Below are 20,000 nucleotides of genomic sequence, written 5' to 3'. Positions count from 1 at the left end.
AACATAACATTTTAAATTAATATTTGAATGTCAAGTTTAAGGGATTCTTTCACTTGTCCTTCTGGTAAATTGCTTAATTTCTGTGCAATCATTTGGCCATAAAGTTCATCATCGGTCATCCTCCCATTGCCAGCTCCGCTGGGCAATGTTGGCAATTTTTTCTTCAGCACTCAGTTTAATTTTTTCCCCTTTAAGGGGGTAACGACAGACGAATTACTGCACTCAGAGTCAGTGGTGCCATCCAGTTCAACTACCTGGTTTGAAATACTCTCTTTTTGACTTATATGGTCCTTCAGCCACTTCAGCGATTCATACCATGGCCATGACGACTTGAACGCTTGCACAGCTCCTGAACCTGACTTTGTTTGACATCACATTCTTTACAATATTCCTTGCCAAAGTAAGTACGGAGATTTTCAATCTTTTTCTGCACATCATGATCTAAACAAATAAAACATAAATAATAAATAGATAACCATTAAAAGGACAAATTTGGCTTTCACTTGGTCTTGAAGAGATGCTAACAGCTTTTGTCAGAAAATAATGCTTTTTTTCACCAAGCAACTTATATTAATGAATCGTAAAGCCTGCTTCTACTTCTGAAATAAAGGAAAATAAAGGGCATTCACACTATGTGACAAGCACAGGCACAAGGCAACCTACACACAAGTACGAACAGTACTCTTCGTCATATCGTCGTATCCAAGTTGTTCATTCAGTGATTTGGCTACATGCGTTCTCGCAATCTCTCTTTTGTTCTTGTCATGATACTCTTTATTCCCCTTGTCATATAGACACGGATATTTAACCCTTTCACCCCCGTGGGGTTCCCCATTGGCGAGTAAAATCGTCTGGCGTTACACAGAGTAAAATCTATAAGTGGCACTCTTGGGAGTGAAAGGGTTAATGGGGAAGGTTGATGATGTGTCCGTCTTTCCAATCTGTTGGTATTTCTTCCTGTTCCCAGATCTTCTCAAAGAGCAGTAGTAGCATGTCGGCTGTTGTCCCTACGTCCGTCTTGAGGGCTTCTGCTGGAATTCCATCTGGGCCGGCTGCCTTGCCGTTCTTCCTCCTCTTGAAGGCGCGGATGATCTCTTCTCTTGTTGGTGGATCGCAGTCTATATCAATGTCAATCTCTGCTTCCACTATGTCTGGAGGGTTCTGGGGAGCTGGTCTGTTGAGGAGCTCCTCAAAGTGTTCCGCCCATCTTTCTAGTAGTTGTTCCGAGTCTGTGATGGTCTGTCCTGGAAGTGAAGAGAAGTGTAAAGAAGGACAAGAGAGATTATATAGACAGCCTGGCACAAGAAGCAGAAGATGCAGCCTACCACGGCAACATGAAAGACCTGTACATAACAACCAAGAAGCTGGCAGGCAAGTACAGCAGACCAGAACGACCGGTCAAAGACAAGCAAGGACAGGACAGACTATTGTTAAGTAAGTACAAAAACACAAAGGTTCTTTATGAATTCTACAACAGTGTATATAGTATTTCGCAATCAGTAAGAGGTGATTTGTTAACTACTGTCGTTATCTATGATACCATATAAGATTTTCACGGTTGATAATTCTAGTTTTATTGCCGTTAGAGTCTCATACCATTCCAGAAAGATTTTCCACAACTCTGATACCACCGGACATGAAACAAGCATATGCTTTAGATCTTGTTTTGTTTTTAAGCATAAATAACAAAGATCACTGCTTGCGAGTTTAGCTTTAAATAACTTACTTTGAGTAAAAACTATGTCATGTAAAGTTTGGTACTGGAACATAGTGAGCTTCATCTCTATAGTGATGGAGAAGGCCAAGTTAAAGTATTTGCTTATTTGGTCCAGTGGTAACCCATCAGCAATAAGGCGTTGTTTTGTGGTAGGTTCTTCAAACATATGCTTCACGAAAAACTCATCTTAATTGAAAGAATGAAATACACAGAAAAAAAAAGTATTCATCTCAAAATTCAACTAAAGCTGCTCATGAAAGAAAGGGAACTCTTTTTGTCTAGAGTCTCTACCTTCAGGGTGGGCGCTTAGTAATCAAATTGAGCCGCGTCTGCCATGCTGAATCAGGAAGCTTGGTGTACATCTTGAAATACAGCAGCACCCAATCTGGAACTCTCATGCTCTGGAAAACACGAGTGTGTGTTTCTGAGGACAGAAGCTCAGAAAAGCCTTTCTTCGACCCCTTTGAGTCCATTACAATATTTATGACCTCCGACCTCATCGCCATAAAACTGTTTCCTAGAGCACAAGCAATTGATTCTTTATATTTGTCTGGGATGTCACTGATTGAATCTAGCACTTCTTTGCACTTAGCTACCACTTGTCGTTTTCTGGTCGTCGATCCCAGTTCTGGGCTGCATTTTGGTGATTGAGAGTTGGCAGGAGTCGAACAGCATGTTGGCTCTGAAGAAGAACCAACCTGACCCTGAAGGTTCTTTAGCTTGAGTTCAAGGAGTTCAATTGACCATGATTTTTCGGCCAGTTCTGCATAGAGTTCCTCAGAGGCTTGAATAACCGGGCATGCTTTCCTGCGAAAAGTGAAGTACATAGGATCGCGGTGCTCCATGTCCAATGCAATGGAGTTCAGGAGATTTACAATCGGTGTGAATACTGCTGAATTCATAACGCCACTAGCTGAACGACCGCTTTGACATAGTACGGCAATTAAACGAAAGGTCGAAGCAACATATACTGTATTTGTCGTTCTTTGGAAGTCACTGGAATACGCGATTTAGTGGGCTGAAGTTCCCGCGTAGCCACACTCCGTAGTTCGTCTGGAAATGACTTGAAAATTCCATTCCTGGCAAAATCCTTCGGATAACCTCGACAAACTTCTTTAGTAAGGACATAACAATGTTTTCGAGGATCAAGCGACGAACTTGTAACCCTCGACAGACTGGAGACCTTAAACGCGGTGGAGGACGAGGCTTCGTCTCCCTCCATATCGATGCTCCAAGTGAGTTACAAATCAAAAACATGATGCTTTTGAAACTTGATAGTCCCGCCAAAGTAGAATATTACCCAAATTTGGTTTTATCAACGGAGTTGATAATGTAAATTGGCCACCGTACAGAGATTCTAAAAGCTGACGTTTCGAGCGTTAGCCCTTTGTCAGAGCGAATGGAGGGATTATGGGTTACATGTAGTTTTTATAGTAGAGTGGGAGCTACGCTATTGGTGGTAACATGGCAACGTGAAAAATAGGAATATATTAGTTAAATGAAAAGCGTTCGTTAATACCGTGAGAATTAAGGGTGCCGATTTGAAAGATGAATTTTTGTTCCAGATTCTTGCGGCTTTCCGTCGTATTTAGATGTAGGGAAAGGCCGCAGATAGCCATGTGTTTTTTGGAGTGGTTAGGCAGATTAAAATGGCGAGCGACTGGCTTGGATGCATCCTTGTCATTCTTCTCAACATCGCAGAGGTGTTCACGGAATCGGTCACCTAGTCGTCTACCTGTCTCACCAATGTATAATTTATTGCATAACGTGCAGGTTATGCAATAAATGACATTTGCAGAGGTACATGTGAAACGATCGGTGATCTTAACAGATCGCTTAGGTCCCGATATCTTGCTAGTGTTAACAATGAAAAGACAAGTTTTGCATCGTGAGCGCGCGCATTTGAAAGTGCGGGGTTGCTCGTTAGTTTTGAGCGCGCTTCTAACTAAAAAGTTGCCTACGTTTTTGTCGCGTTTGAATGAAATAAGTGGAGGTTGCGAAAAGATTCTACTAGTCTCGGGATCATTTTGGAGTAATTTAAAATTACTAAGAATGATGCTTTTGACTGCATGATTATGAGGATGGAAAGTGAGGGTGAATGGAATTCTGTCATTCTTATCTTTTTGTGACGTTTGTAGTGATGACTGTCGATCAAATTGTTGGGCGCGATGATGGCCCACTTTGACCACAGAGACAGGATAGCCACGTTTTTCGAAGAACTGGCACATCTCCTCTGATTTGCTGGAAAAATCGGAGTCATCACTACATAGACGTAGAAGTCTAAGAAATTGAGAATAAGGGATGGAGTTCTTGACATGTGATGGATGTGATGATGAATACAACAAATAACTGTGTGAATCAGTAGGTTTGTAGTGCACACTAGTACATAGCACGTTGCCTCTAATAGAAACTTTGATATCTAGAAAAGCCAATGAAGTTTCCGAAATTTCCCAGGTATATTTTACATTATCAACTCCGTTGATAAAACCAAATTTTTGTATACTACTTCCCCACCGACGCAGCACCACAGTTTCTTTAGAAACTAACCCTTCATTCATTTAGAATATTACCCAGTTTGTCAGAAATTACCGTTGACAGACAATAGAGTACACAAATCAGTACATTTCCTCTTGCTACCCGATTCCCTGCATACATGCGAAAACGATAGCTAACACACAAGCGTGGTACTGGAAACTAACCATTTGCGTTACACGCAAGTTATTTGGCCGACGTCACCGAGTTCTACTTACGCTTCACACACTCTGTATATTAAGAAAACGAACAAAGAAACAAAGCCATCTCCATGTCGTTCAGACTTCTGCTTTTCCTTTCTCTATTTTTAGTTCTCCCTCCTTTTGACTAAATTCGGCGAACCCAAAAGCACCAAGCGTTCAATAAAAAATGCTCAGCAATTAGAGAAGTGCAAGTTTAAAGTTGGTCCGATTTCATGCATTTACTGGTCGCATATTTGCCAAAGAAAGTTACTGTGGTCTTCTCGTGTTTAAATTAAGACTCGCACGGGGATTGTGGCATCTGGTTTATTTTGTTGTATGACAGGATGCAAAAAAATTATGAATTTTACGGCCATGTGATAATGGAGATCTCTCGCCTCACTGTGACAAGCCGCAACTTTTTCTTGGGCAAAGCTCCTTATGAATCTGGTCTTTTTTCCGTGCTGTTTGAACAACCAGGTGCACAGCAAGAGTCAGACTTCCCCATTGTTGACACATCACTAGAAAATATCCCCCCCCCCCAAGCGAAGCATTGTGGGTTGCGTGATATAAGAGAATGCTCTTTCATGATTATACTTAATGTAGTCTGTTCAGTGTTATTTCGAAAGACAAAAGATTCATTAACTGCTGTTTTGTGTATTGTAAATAGCACATGCACACAAAATAATAAGTTAAGAAAAACATTTTTCATGAACAATAAAGGTAAAAATCGGAAAACTCCAGTTTCAGAATAACAATTTGCAATGGGTTTTCGGTAAACATGAAAACAAACTAAAACCTTCAACAATGGTAAGTAAGAAAATTGTAATAATCCCCTTGAGGGTACTGCTGGGATTGTGTATGGCAGCCAACCAAACCATGACTCGATGAGGGAGTCAGACTGTATCTATCCCCTTGAATAGGATATATGTGGAGTAATACTAATATCGACTTCTCCACTATCTTTAATTTGGAACAGGATGCCTCTTATACACTTCTTGGCTGAATATAGACAAGGTAAGTAGAATATAATTGCAATATATGCTGCTACTTCATCTCTTAGCACGGAGCTATCACTGGGAATTACTTGGAGGACTGGTTCCTTGATGGCTCTGACTGCTTTTGAAAATAATTCAAGCTTTTTCTCCTGGCGAGCATTTTGCAGCTGCTGTTCTCATAATTTTGTGGATTTAGGTTTTGACTCAGATGTCAAAGAATCTGTGGTTTTCATCAGTGTCATCACAGACCACAGTTGCGAACTGAAGCTGCTCATAAAACTCCAAAGATGGCTTATATATTTCATTTGTTCCTGCTCCAGATGGCTTGATTTGTGCCTTGGCATGCTCTTCTCTGAAATACTGTAAAAGTTGTTTCCATTTCTTTTTGATACACCCAACATCATACTTTTCCTCAAGCTCTTTTACCAGTATGTCAGAAAGTAATTTTTGGTGTCTTACCCCATGATACTCAGGAGTGTTGTGGTTCCAGAGACATTCATTTTTTTGGTAAAAAGCAATGAGTACGTCTGCAATCATAAGTCAATTACAGATCTGTTTAAAATAATTGAGCCAAAAATAACAATAAAAGACGTGATATGGTAAAAGCTTCATGTGCATGAAATATATGTTTAGCTAAAGAAGATAATACAAATTGATCGCATGCACCCAGAATAAAATGATAAGAATTAGTAAAGAGTTAAAGCCTCTAATAACATGATTTAAGAGGTCAAACATATCAATTCATACCTGTTTCTTCAGACGACAACTCAGAATCCCTGTTTTCTGAACTTGCTGATTCTATGTATCGTCTTAGAAAGACCATATATTCCCAGAACAGCCATTTCACTTCTTGCTCCGGCTTCTTCATATATGTAGTCTTCATATGTGCCACCTCTTTTTGATATCCACAATGGTCTTATCAGGCATTTTAGCCAGTAATGGTGCGAACACTTTCTTCTTTACCATTTTTTTCCTATAGTCTGTAAAAGTTAACTATGATTTTTGAATTGGTCACACTCCAAGTAGTTTCCTCGTTCTTTTGTCTATCCACTTGCACTAATTCGAGCACATCAACTTCTTCAGTCGACGCCATGTTAAATTTTAATGAGAGGATGCAAGGGTTGACAGGCCGCACATCCGTACCGGCGTGAAACCTTGTGTAAACCTTTTATAATTTTGCTCTGACAAGCATGTCTTTTAGGGATTTTCCTTTCTTGTAAGAAGTGATAGGTGGTTCTTACGATTCCATTTTTCCATTCGAACGTCTTTTAAAGTAGACACTGAGGGCTGGTACTGTGTAACGAAAGGCAATATTTGTTTTCTCTCCTTGTTGTGTTTAAGGAGTGCACTCTCCCTGTCTGTGAACTTAATATCTGATAGAAGGTGTTCTACCAGAGTTTGTGGGTAACCTCTGTCAATAAGTCGTTTTTTGAAATTTGAAATGTTATCCTCAAACGTAGGCTTCCCCTTTGACAAATCCTTTTTTAACACTTGGTGGGTGACAAGAGGTGAAATGTGTGTACTGGAAGGTTTCCGTTTTTTTTAAATGTGTCTTAACATCAAGGATCGATTTATCCTTGAATCTTGTGCCTTGTTGTCTTTGTAGAAGTTTTGATATGTTTTACAGACAACTTCAATACCCTCGTTTATTGGTATATTTTTGTACAGACTTGTGACGTCCATCGAAACAAGAAATGTGCGCTTTTTCACCTTTGTCTTTTCAATAAAGTTTATAAAGTCGGTGGTATCTTTAAGTTAAGATTTCTGTGTTTTTGATATTGGTTGTAGTAATGTATCAAGAAAAGAGGAAATTCTTTCTGTTGGGCCATCGCAGCCGGAGATTATTGGTCTTCCTGTAATGGTTGGCTTGTGAATTTTCGTTAGAGTTTAGAACTCTGGTATTCTAGGTGGGTTAGGTGTTTGAGACAGCCATTTTCTTGTCATGTCATCAATATGTTTTTCACGGTGAAGATCCGTGATTAGGCGTAAGACCTTGTGTGTTTCTTTCACCATGGGTTCAGGAAGAGGTCTGTAGTTATGTTCATCGTCGATTTGTATTTGACCCTCTCTTATTTTGTCAGTTTTGTTCATGACTACTGTAGTGCTTCCCTTGTCTGCTTTTTTGATGTTGATGTTGATGTCAGTGTTTTGCTTTAATTGTATTAACGCTTGGTGTTCTTTACGTGACAAGTTGAATTTTGGCTTTGTTATTTCTATCTCTGCGAGGTGTGATTTAACTTCTTCCAGATAGCTCTCGAGGGCTACTGATGGTTGAACTGGTGGGTTCCAGTTGGATTTAACATAGAAAGGGTGAATTTTCTTGTTTTTACCGTGCAACATATACTTAAGGCGCATTTGCCTTGTAAAATGTTCGAAATCCAGTAGCAATTGTCGTCACATTTTGTTTTTGTTTATAGTTTTGCTGGCTGGTATGAATTTGAGACCTCGAGAGATTAAATTAATTTCTGCGTCAGTTAGTGTGTTTTCCGAGGGGTTCTTAATATATTTAACCCCTGTAGCATTTTGAGAACTGACCTTTTTCTTCTTTCCTTGCGTGTAGCAGTTTTCCTTTGTATTTTTTTAGAGAATGATTTCCCTTTAGTTGCGTTTGACCCACCCGCAGTGTTGTTCAAACATTTAACAGACATATATGAGTATTTTTTACAATTTTTATTCTCTGTGACATTGTCAAGTTTAGACATAAGGTAGTCATACTGTTCTTTTAGCTTGGAAGCTAGAGCTTCGATTTCGTTACGATCCTCTGTGGTTGATACATTTACATTTTTGTTGTCCTTACTGCCTTTACGGTTTGCCATTGACATTTCCTTATTAAGTTTCTTTTTTTGTATCTCAAGTCGACGGTAGTGAAACCTAGTCAGGGCTTCGACAAAACCGCGTTCAGCTTTCTGTTTGATGGCCTTAATGTCCTTTTTGAATTGTTCGTCTGCCGGTATGTTGGCCCGTGCAGAGTATTTAAGAGACTTCGGATAAGTGTTTCGTTGCAAATGATTTTTAAGTAGTCTAATGGATTCTTCTGTTTTCTTTATCTTTGCTTTGGTTGTGTCAGGAAATTCGTTTGCTTTTCTTTTCAAATGTTTCTTTTCTTTGGTTGTGTCAGGAACTTCGTTTGCTTTCCTTTTCAAATGTTTCTCTTTTTCTTCGTTCTTCTCACTTGGTGGTACTTGTAGCATCTTTATCGCCAATTAGTTGGTTGTATTCTGTGTTTAGCAGGCTCTGAGACTGTTTTGCTAGGTTTGCTCTGGGTTTTTATATCCACCTTGATTTGTTTGAAGGATCGAAAATGGTGCAGTATGATTGGCTCCTTGCTAGCCAATCAGGTTGCTGTAGGTTCGATCCGTTTTAACCCGAAGTTTGGGTTGTGTGTTTTAAAAGCTTAAATTGTGAAAGATCGGAGTCCTACAATGTCCTTTTGTACGATTTGAACCCATATCGTGGTAATATATATCATGTTTGATTGTTCGTCAAAGATTTGTGGCATGAAGATGTATAGTTTTGTATAAATTTCATGTAAGACTAGCGTACTTCACAAAAATATTTATGTGTTGTTTTATAGTGGTTTCACTGGCACAGCAGGACACTGTCTGGCAGCAATCAAAATGAGAGGATGCAAGGGTTGACAGGCTGCGCATCTGTACCGGCATGAAACCTTGTGTAGACGACAACTCAGCATCCCTGTTTTCTGAACTTGCTGATTCTATGTATCGTCGTAGAAAGACCATATATTCCCAGTACAGCCATTTCACTTCTTGCTCCGGCTTCTTCATGTAGCAAGGCAATGAGCTTCGAAGTGTGTGCCACCTCTTTTTGATATCCGCAATGGTCTTATCAGGCATTTTAGCCAGTAATGGTGCGAACACTTTCTTCTTTACCATTTTTTTCCTATAGTCTGTAAAAGTTAACTATGATTTTTGAATTGGTCACACTCCAAGTAGTTTCCTCGTTCTTTCGGTAGCCTCGCAGCTCCTACAAGGTCTCACCTGATTGGAGACCACCCTTGAGGTTTAACAAAAGAACAAATAACAGAAACAATGGACCCTAGAGGATAGAGTTGCAGCCCTTTTGTTTTAGGCCTAGGGTCCATTGTTTCTGTTATTTGTTCTTTTGTTAAACCTCAAGGGTGGTCTCCAATCAGGTGAGACCTTGTAAGAGCTGCGAGGTGACCCCGTTCTTTTGTCTATCCACTTGCACTAATTCGAGCACATCAACTTCTTCAGTCAACGCCATGTTAGATTTTAAGCATGTGTCAAGGGTTGCAAAGGAATTGTGGGTGGAAATAGTCCCAAATTTGATTGGTTAATGTGTTACATTTGTGGTTTGATCCACACGCAACAAAAAGTGTCTGTACACATGAGGGAGCATTTACAAGTTCACTCAATTTGCCCCGGGAGCTTGCTCCCAAATATTGCCTAAATATCGTGGAGCATTTTAAGGAGTGGAAATTCTGCTCCCAAGGCTAGAGTATACTCATGAAATCATTGGTACACACAGAGGAGCTTTGCTCCTGGCGTGTGCCCCTTCTCCAGGAGAAAAACCCCTCCTGTGTATCGGCCTTTAAGGCTGTGTTCATTAAAATCTTTGTTGTATATTGTTTGCCCTAAATGTTCAGAAATTATAAATACAGGTTACAGTCCTGTAATAAATCTCTTATCGACCAAGCTTGCTCGGTCTGTACTGGGAGAATATTGGTCCTGCATCTTTTCTGTCAAGACCTTAGGTCGATATTCTCCCAGTATGGACCGAGCAAGCTTGGTCAATAAGATATATGTATCGAAGACTATAAATGCATTATAGCAGAGCACCATAGTTAAGAAAATATGGTAACCCGTTGATGCAAGACATCATGACATCATCAATCGTCTGTTCTTGCGTACATCCACCCCACCATGTATGCCGATGTGATTAGTATCACAGGCTCAGGTTTAGAGTATATCGTGCCCAACATGGTGACCATATACTACAGACAGTGCAGACCAGGCCAAAAATATGGGGTTACCTTCTCTAACCGTAAACAGGCTAACATGAATATTATTAATGCCTTTTTAGGCTAACCAAATTTTCATGGCTCTATGCGGCGACACTGCCACACTATGTCAACTAAAGCTCTCAGCAGTCTACGCTTTTCTTATTCAGGTGGAAAATGGTTAAGAAATTATTTTTTCCTGCATCTTTTGCCGGATTAATTCCAGGTTTGACATATGTGGCTGTGGTCAGGACCTCACTGGTAGCTACGCAGTTCATCAACTCAAGCATCAAAGAGATATAAACTTAAAGCTGAGTGTTTGTTCAGAACTGCTTTTTGCTTTGTATTGCAATTTTTGGCATGTCTTAAATTTTTAATCTGACAAGGTTGTATGATACCTGGACGACCTATGACAGAAGAGCAGAAAGAAGTTAGAGGGAGAACGAGAACGACAAAACAGTATACCAGTAATAGCTCAGGCTTGGTGGAAGATATTGCTCCATAAATTCTTTTCTTGGACACTAAACTGAATGAGTTTACTGTCAAGATAAATTCCGAATGGCGCGCCCAACCGGTACAAAGTTCAAGTGAGCACGCACGCTAATTCACCCAAGGTTCTAACGTGACATCTCCAATATCAAAATACATAACAAACTGAAATTAAACAAGGTTACAAAGTATCCTCTAAGTCTGATTCGGTAGTCCTAAGACTAATACCGACTGGACAATGTCTATACAGTTTCAATAAGACGTTGAGGTGGCCTTCGAATCCTTTGGCTTCTTCTGATGGGTTGGTCACCTTGTGAAGTGTCGGGTTGTGATTCTGCACCATTTGTTTCAACCCCAATATCAGCTGGTGGCAGAATAGGAGGGCTGGGCTCATCGTTGGTTAGTTCCCATGTTGGGCCCATGGCTGGAGGTGGTTCTAACTTGGTTGACTGCAGGTGTACACGATTTCGACGTATCCGCGTTCCATCCGGAGTAGCTATTATGTATGTCCGAGGGGCCTGGTGTTGTTTGACGACTACTGCAGGTGTCCATTCTCGGCCTTTTTGCATTCTCACTGATTCGCCTTCACATAGTGTGAGAAGTGGCCGGGTTCCATGGTTATAGTATGCTTTCTCGCGTTGTTGACGTAACAACAGCATCTGATGGACTTGAGACATAGGCCTAGTCTTGGGCTCTAGGAGGCTCTTAAAAGTTGGCAATCTTGTTCGCAGCTTTCTGCCCATAAGTAATTCAGCTTGGGATACCTCCATGCCACTGATGTGAGAATTGCGAAACTCCAGCAAAACAAGGAATGCATCCTGCTTGGACTTGTCAGCTTTCTTTAGCAACCATTTCATCGTCTGCACATTTCTTTCCACCAACCCATTTGACTTAGGGTAGTGGAGACTTGAGGTCACAACTTCAATCTCCCAGTCACTGGCAAAGCTTTTAAATTTCAGGCTATTAAATGGCATGTTGTCTGCAATTACCCTCTCTGGAATGCCATGGCGGGTGAACATGTCTTTCATTGCCATTATCACTGCTTCGCTAGTCTTGTTAGAGAGGCGAGCCACTTCCGGAAATTTGGAGAAATAGTCAACCACAAGTAGGTAATCTCTCCCTTTAAAATAGAAAATGTCTGCTGCGACTGTGCACCAGGGTCTCTGAGGGACTTGCTGAGGAATCAAAGGCTCTCTCTGGTTGCTTCGCTGATGTTGCTGACAGGTACTGCATTGGGACACTAAGTCATCCATTGCAGCATTGATACCAGGCCAAAACACTGCCGTTCTGGCTCGTGCTCGGCACTTCTCAATTCCCAAGTAAGCGGCATGTATGCGCTGTAGAGTTTCCAGTGCATAATATTTTGAAACATAATATTTTGAAACACCTCTGGGGCTTACGCAATACCAAACGGCAAACGGGTATAACTGTATCTACCAAGGGGCGTATTGAAGGTAGCTAGCTTGCTACTGTCTTTAGTTAGTTTGACCTGCCAAAAACCCAGATTAGCATCAAGGACGCTGAAAACTTTGGCATGGGGCATTCTGCTAATAACATCTTCCACGGTCTGCATGGGAAAATGTTCACGCATGACAACATGATTGAGATTACTGGGATCCAGGCACACTCTTATTTTGTTATTCCTTTTCTTGGCCACAACGAGACTTTGGACCCAGGCAGTGGGTTCCACACATTTTTTAATAACGCCCAGGTTCTCCATTCGCTGAAGTTCCTCCTTAAGCCGCTCGCTTGTTTTTTCCTTTGTTCTGGAATGAAACTTAAATAACAATCATTTGTGCTCTTTTGGACAAGAAAATAGTTGATTTGTTTGTTTTGCTCTAAAATGCAAGCAAACAAGTGTTAACTACATTTGCATAACAGTTTTTCGATGTGGCTTGACAGTGACAAGAAAATTTTAGCTTCTTTGTAAAATTAAGGAGAAATAACACTAGTTTGTGTTTTCAGAAGTTTGTTTAAAGCACACACTGATAATTTGTTGGAGATGTGAATGATGTGGTTCTTAGAGATAAAATAGATTAACGTTCACCAATTCATTGCCTAACTGTAAGTTTGCACTCTTCGATGTCAGTATTTCGCATGGACTTTACATGGAATTCACTAGTTAGGCAGTGGGTTTTTCTATTGAAGAAGGAAAAGAAAATGATTTAATCAAGCAGTAACTGAATAAACCAAAATGCGGACAATTCCAAATCCTTTTATTTCCACTAACCTTACTGCTAGTAAGAATAAATAAACCGGAAGCTCCACTTTTAGGCTTGGCTAAATGTATATTTTATAAGGGAGAACATGGACTTGTTTTGTAACTTTCAGGAGATGATCGACTGCATGAAAACCATTAAAGCTCCCTTTATCCTCCAAAACCTAAAAAAAAAGCACAGATATCCCCGTTGTTTGACATCACAATGCTAAACAAAATAAGGGCTGCGAAGGAGTGCGGCAGGAACTAACTCAGAAACTATCTTGATAAAAACTCTAGCACTTTGTTCTTAAACATGGGAAAGCTTGACAAATTGGTAATAGAGGCAGGAAGACAGTTCCAGACCCTAGGTCCATGGTAAAGAAGTGTGAATTTCTTAATGGTCGTGCGACAGGAATGCACACGATAATTACCGGCTGTTCTTGTGTCATCTTTATGGACTTGACTGTTTGTCATAAACAGAATGAAGAAAAGTGGAGGCGGCAGATTATTGTGGTAGTGGAATGTGATACTTCCAACTAAGGTGTTCGTCTAGATACACCCTAAGAAATTTAGTTACATTGCTTTGAGTTAGAGGTTGACCTCCAAAGGAGAGAGAAAAACTGTGATTGACTTTCCTCTGACTCGGACTAAATATAACATAATTTGTCTTTTGGACATTAATTGAGAGGTTATTGCATCTTAACCAAACATCAATATTTAGTAACTCATTATTAAGCACATTCTCCAAGCAGTTGGGATTAGAATGTGAAAAAAAGATATTAGTGTTGGATATTCTAGGGGGCAGGAAATTCTGTTCGAAAGCCTGGTTCAAAATTCAAAAACTACAGTACTTCCATGTGCTAACACAATCCCCCCCCCGAAGAGCAGCTCCGGATCCACAGCTCTTCTACCTAGGTCACATACTCTGCCTGGCCAGCGACGTTAACCAGGCACAGTCTCATTATCGGGTGGATAAGTTTCTGTCCCTTTGTGCTCACTTGAACGATGCGCACCTGTCCATCTTGACCGGGGAACACTTCCTCCACTCGACCCAGACGCCACTGACCGTGTGGGGCATTCTGATCAACCACAAGCACCACACCCCCAACTTTCCGGTTGTCTTTCGCCTCTCTCCATTTCTTTCGTGTGTTAACGTGGTACTATGATCAAAAAATCATTTCCTTTTTTTCTTCAGATTTTGAAAGCGTGTTCGCTTAACACCTAACTGGCAAAATTTTGAGCTTTGAGTTTTATCCGAAGGCTGTTTATTTTGAGTGTAAGTTTTGGATTTCATGGTCCGCCATTACTCACGTTCAAAACTGGCTGAGTGGACCTCAGAGGGTTGGATCTAGAGAAAATGACGTCATTTACTCGCTACAACAAGTTGCAAAAATAGTGGAGACACTTTGCCTTCATGACGCGTTAGTAGCTTCCCCCATCTCTCCCACACTGCGACCCCCTTCCCCCCCTTATCAATGTTGCTAGCAATACCAAATCATGTGGAAAACTTCAACGGTCAACATTGAAAGGGGGAGAGGGAGGGGGGAGGTTGGAAATGATTAAATTCTACATTTGGTGGGAATGGAAAGGTAGAAAAGGTGTTTTTTAACGGGAGTGTCTCACCATTTTTGCAACTTGTTGTCTGAATTGCTTGTCATTGTATTGCTATCCGGTCACTTTGTATATTGGGGCGGGAAGGCGTTGGTGTTTGGCTTTTAGTATGGGATTTCGAAAAAAAAAGGTTTCATTCTCCGATATCTGGTGAATGGAAAATGGCGAGCGATAAAGTGGAATTTGGGGAGTTTCCGGTATGACGTAATTGGCGGCTATTTTTGTGCTTTCTGTGAGTTAGGTGGAAAACACATGTCATTTGGTAAATATAACGCTGCGATCACCGTCGTGTCGCTTTTTATGGTTTGCTATAAACATGTTCGAACCCATGTGTAAATAATTTGTGGCAAACAAATATATTTCCGTTGCTACATGACATCTAAAGGTTGCGTAATATGTACAAAATAAGCTGTTTACGTATGTGAAACAAAGATCACCGCTACTTTAAAATTGTCATCGCGTGCCGTTAAAAGGGAACACCCACTTTCCGAAAAATAAGTTGTTACCAAACATTGTCAGAGAAAGGTACGTTTTCGTGAAGGAATATTTTTACGATTACTTTCGTGTTAGTCTGCTTTCCGCGAAGGGATTTCTAAGGCTTAGTAGGACGTTTTGTAAGGGACGTGTCGGGTAAAGGTAAACTCTACGCAGTGCACGCTTCTTTGAAATGGAATTTCTTCAAGGATATGATAGCACTGATTCAGAATCTACTGATACAGAAAATATGACCAATAAGAAAGTAGAAGTTAGTGCAGTGCCTCCCTCAATGCCTAATCTGAATGCGAGAGCTGTGCGACAAGTGTATTTGATCACCTACAGCCAGGCTGATTCAGAGAGGTTTCCCACAAGAGAATCTTTCGCGCAAGCTATTGTACGCTCTTTTAACAGCACAAACACTAATATTGTTGAGCACTGGGTTTGTTGCAAGGAAGCTCACCATACGACGGGTTTCCACTACCACATGGCTATTAAACTTCAACGCTGCAAACGGTGGCTATCTTCAAAGAAGTATCTTAAAGCAGAGTACGGCATTTCAGTTCATTTTTCAAATTTACATTACAATTATTACAGCGCGTGGAAATACACCACTAAAAAAGATAGCAGTTTCTTGGAAAGTGACAATCATCCGGATTTATCAGATTTAAAAGCGCCTAAAACAGATACTGCATCAAGTTCTAGGAAGAAAAGTTCTAGCGAGAGCGATAATGATTCAAACAGTGATCCAGAAAGTGCTTCTGAAGACTGCCAGATCGCCTCCGACGACAGCAGGGCTTTCAAAGGCAAAAAACGGAAAAAGCGCATGTCTTCATTTGATTTATCCGAAATAATCATTAGAAAGGGCATAAAAACTAGAACTGAACTGTTGGCTTATGCCAATCAACAGAAATCTCAAGGAAAATATGACATTGCAGAGTTTATTGTTAACCGGGGTCCCCGTGTTGTAGCTGAGGTCTTAACAACTGCCTGGGAAATGAATACAGCGCAAGAAAAACTAGATCGTGCTAAAAAATCTCGTCTTGAAATTCTGGAAGAAGCATCACAAGGAGAATGTGCAGCAGGCTGTAATGGACAGTGGCTGACTTGTGCTACGGAGGTACTCGAGCAAAATGGTATTCGGAAAGAGATTTTTACTACAGCCATAAAGGATCTACTTCAGAACGGCCGTAGCAAATTTCGAAATGTAATGATTTGTGGCCCAGCAAATTCAGGGAAGACTTTTCTGCTGAACCCTCTTACATGTGTCTACAAAACATTTTGCAATCCGGCTTGCACCTCATTTGCTTGGGTGGGAGCGGAAGAAGCTGAATGCATTTTCTTAAATGATTTTCGCTGGTCGCAACAAATTATTCAGTGGCATGATTTCCTTCTTATGCTTGAAGGCCAGATGGTCCATCTGCCTGCACCTAAAACGCATTACGCTAAAGACATTGTCTTTGACAAAGACACTCCTATTTTCTGTACAGGAAAACAACCCTTTGTATATATTAAAAATGGTGTTATAGATCAGCGAGAGACAGACATGATGTCTGTACGCTGGAAAATCTTTCATTTTAATGTACCAATTGAACAGAACGCTCAAAAGGAACTACCCAAGTGTGTTAAATGCTTTGCGACATTTGTTTTGCAGTGATTACACTATGAGAACTGAACAAATTTGTTCAGGCTACACGTTATGACATTTTATATGAAACGATCTACCACGGTCTACCATAAATTTTCACTGAGAAAATAATATGATATCATATTTCTTTGAGTTGCGATGGTAGACCGTGCTCAAATGGTAGACCGTTGGGAAATGGAATAGAAGATACGAACACGATTTCTAACTATGTAAACTTTATTATTTAACATTTATTAATGTATAGAATTGACTAGAAAAGTAAGAAGTTGAATTGTGCCTTTGTAAAAAGGTGAGATTTTCAGCTGTAACGCCATCATCGCAGATGACGTCACTCAGGACCACAATAAATGTATTGCGTTACATAATAAGCTAAGTGTTTACATTTTCGGAAAATCACTTCTGCTGGTGAAAATATTTTGTTCACTTTAATAATTGGTACGGCGTCCTCTGCTAGCGATAATGAGATCCAAGCGCTTATACATTGATGCAATGGTATTGTCAATAATATCTTTTCGCGTTCTGTACAATGTTCTTTTCACTCGGCATGCAAACTCCTGAAATGTTTCAGAGCTTATACGATTGGTTAACGCTTGTTTCTTTAGATCCCGCTTTACTATATTGAAAATATTCTCAATGGGATTCAAATCCGGACTACGCTTAGGAATAGCAAATAGTCTCCCGCCAACTTCTCTAACAGCTTTTCGTGCCTTTGAACAGTTCAGAATCGGACAATTGTCATGTATAAATAATCTAGATGGCTCTTTACCGCTTTTCCGGAACATTTCCCGGTACTTTCTGCGTACAAACTGCGCAATATAGTCACCATCGAGTTTGTCATACTGTTCACAATAAATGACACCTTTCCCATAGGAAATAGCAACTAGCATTTTTACAACTTTCCCCCCGATCCGACGTGGGATCCCTTCGCTGTCAACACGAGCCCCTCGTTTCGTTTTCGCCATACTTTGCCTTGCGGTGCTCGGGCGTCGTTCAACGGATTGCGCTTGTGATAAAAACTCACGCCATCGAGAAAGAAACAAATTTCCCTTTGGAAAAAGTCCGCTGGATACGTTTTTTTCACTCTACGCGCAAATTGAACTCGCTCTTGCTGGTCACGCGAAGTTAAAATACCTTTCTTTCGTGCTTCTTGCAGGTTGTATCCCATCCGTTTTAATGTTCTGTTAACCGTCCAAAGGGAAACGTGCTGCAGACCTGATTCTGCTCGAAGACGGTGGCAAGAGAAATTGCCTTCTTCCTTGCGTAGTTTATGAACATTTCTGTCAAGAACGCGTTGCTGGCGCCCAGTTATTAATCGCGGCCTCCCACGAGACTTGCCATTCTTTCGACAATTTCTTCCGTTTAAACAACGGTAAACAGACGCCCTGGATATCTTACATCTGTCCACGATTTTCCGGATAGACAAACCACCGTCCACACGTAACAGACGCACCAATGCTTTAGTTTCGGGCTCGATTTTGTGACTAGAAACCATGCTGTTTTCAACAACCTAAAACACCACACTTTACCTCACGTCACAAAGCACGAGTTTCTAATTCCACAATTCAAACACATTCTTTTCCGCGCTTTGCAGGCAATTAGAATGCAAATACCTACAGCGACGACAACAACAAATCTTGCAGTGCAACATGGCTGAAAAGTTTGTCGCAACGTTGCGTATTCGCAGAGAAACTACGCAAAAACTATAGGAACGATTCAGACAACAAGTTGCAAAAATAGTGGAGACACTTTGCCTTCATGACGCGTTAGTAGCTTCCCCCATCTCTCCCACACTGCGACCCCCTTCCCCCCCTTATCAATGTTGCTAGCAATACCAAATCATGTGGAAAACTTCAACGGTCAACATTGAAAGGGGGAGAGGGAGGGGGGAGGTTGGAAATGATTAAATTCTACATTTGGTGGGAATGGAAAGGTAGAAAAGGTGTTTTTTAACGGGAGTGTCTCACCATTTTTGCAACTTGTTGTAGCTTAAAATTTCAGTGTGTAAACGGAATTTAATATATATTCAAAACACGGGTTGAAAAGTCTGAAAGCCCAAAACTCCCGTGCTGCATATTAATTAGGCCGCGTACACACGGATTGCATTCTTAAACTAGTGAGTGTTTGACGTCATTTTCTCCTCGACCCAGCTCTCTCAAGATTTTAAAGTTAGTAATGGCAGACCAATAAATAAGAAAATTCCAGCCAAAGTAAACAGGTGTCTTTTTAAAATCAGAACTTAAAACTTGGGTGAGTTAGTGTTTAGTTAACATAGTTTTGAAATCCAAAGGAAAAACAAATTTTTTTTTGGTCGTAGTACCACTTTAAGAGTTGACAGAAACTCTTCTCTCCACCGCTTCCAGAACACCTTCACCAGTTTCTGAATCAGTCTCCAACGGTTCCTGGGATCGGTAACTTGAGGTGCTAGTTGTCCTCCTAGTTGCCCAACTAAGAAATGGTTAGGCGTCAACACTTGCTCATCTCACGGGTCAGCTCCTTCATAGGTCAATGGTCTCGAGTTCATCAATGCTTCTACTTCCTTGATAGCAGTCTGCAGCGCGTCGTCGGTCAGCCCTGCATTTCCAACTACCGCCCTCAGGGTTTTCTTAGCTACTTTAACCAGCGACTCAAACACCCCACCAAAGTGCAACCCTAGTGGAGGATTCCAATTCCATCTGATCCCGTCACTGGCAGCATTAGGGACTTTAAGATACAGGAATGCGGACGTCGTGAAAGAGAACCGGAAGTAAAATGACAAATGAGACCTTCACTGCGCAGTTGGATGTGCTGCGTTCTTGCCGTTGACGGACGTGACATGAAGGCTTTTCACGTTGCTGATAGAACGTGAGAAAATTGGTGGTCTTTCTGGTTTCTATAGACTGAATGCATAAATGGTTGCCAAAAGTATATTCTTCTGTTTGTGCGCTAATTAGACTCACTAGCCTCACTCGCGACCAACATTTCTTTTGTATTTTGTCCATGCAAACGAGGCTAGTGAGTCTAATTAGCACATAAACAAAATAATATTTTTTGGCCACCATTTATGCATTCAGTCTACACTGCTGGCAGGGTGATAGGAGGCATTCATTCATTATTGAGAGGGGGGATTGTTAGTGGACATGTTTACACTCCTTCCATTATGGAGCATATTTTTTGCTTTTTCAGCTTTCTAAC

At 40.8% G+C, this 20,000-nt stretch overlaps 1 protein-coding gene across 1 annotated transcript; it reads right to left on the bottom strand.

The window, feature by feature from the left end:
* Positions 1-7,313: 7,313 nt before the first annotated feature.
* Positions 7,314-8,617, bottom strand: LOC137968553 (synaptonemal complex protein 1-like). The gene is made up of 2 exons (XM_068815100.1): positions 8,044-8,617; positions 7,314-7,702 (listed from the first exon to the last, which is right to left on the bottom strand). The coding sequence occupies exons 1-2, from the start codon at positions 8,615-8,617 to the stop codon at positions 7,314-7,316; spliced, it is 963 nt and encodes a 320-aa protein (XP_068671201.1).
* Positions 8,618-20,000: the final 11,383 nt, after the last annotated feature.

The sequence above is a fragment of the Montipora foliosa genome, chromosome 8, assembly GCF_036669935.1.
Source record: "Montipora foliosa isolate CH-2021 chromosome 8, ASM3666993v2, whole genome shotgun sequence".
Classification (NCBI taxonomy): Eukaryota; Metazoa; Cnidaria; class Anthozoa; order Scleractinia; family Acroporidae; genus Montipora; species Montipora foliosa.
This window is presented reverse-complemented; position numbering and strand designations above follow the sequence as displayed.

Excerpts from the sequence above, each read along its gene's own strand:
- LOC137968553 (XM_068815100.1), bottom strand. The coding sequence starts at position 8,617 with ATGCTACAAGTACCACCAAGTGAGAAGAACGAAGAAAAAGAGAAACAT. Across the intron at positions 7,703-8,043 it reads ATGTTTGAACAACACTGCGG|TTCAACCATCAGTAGCCCTC; the intron begins GTGGGTCAAACG and ends GGAACCCACCAG.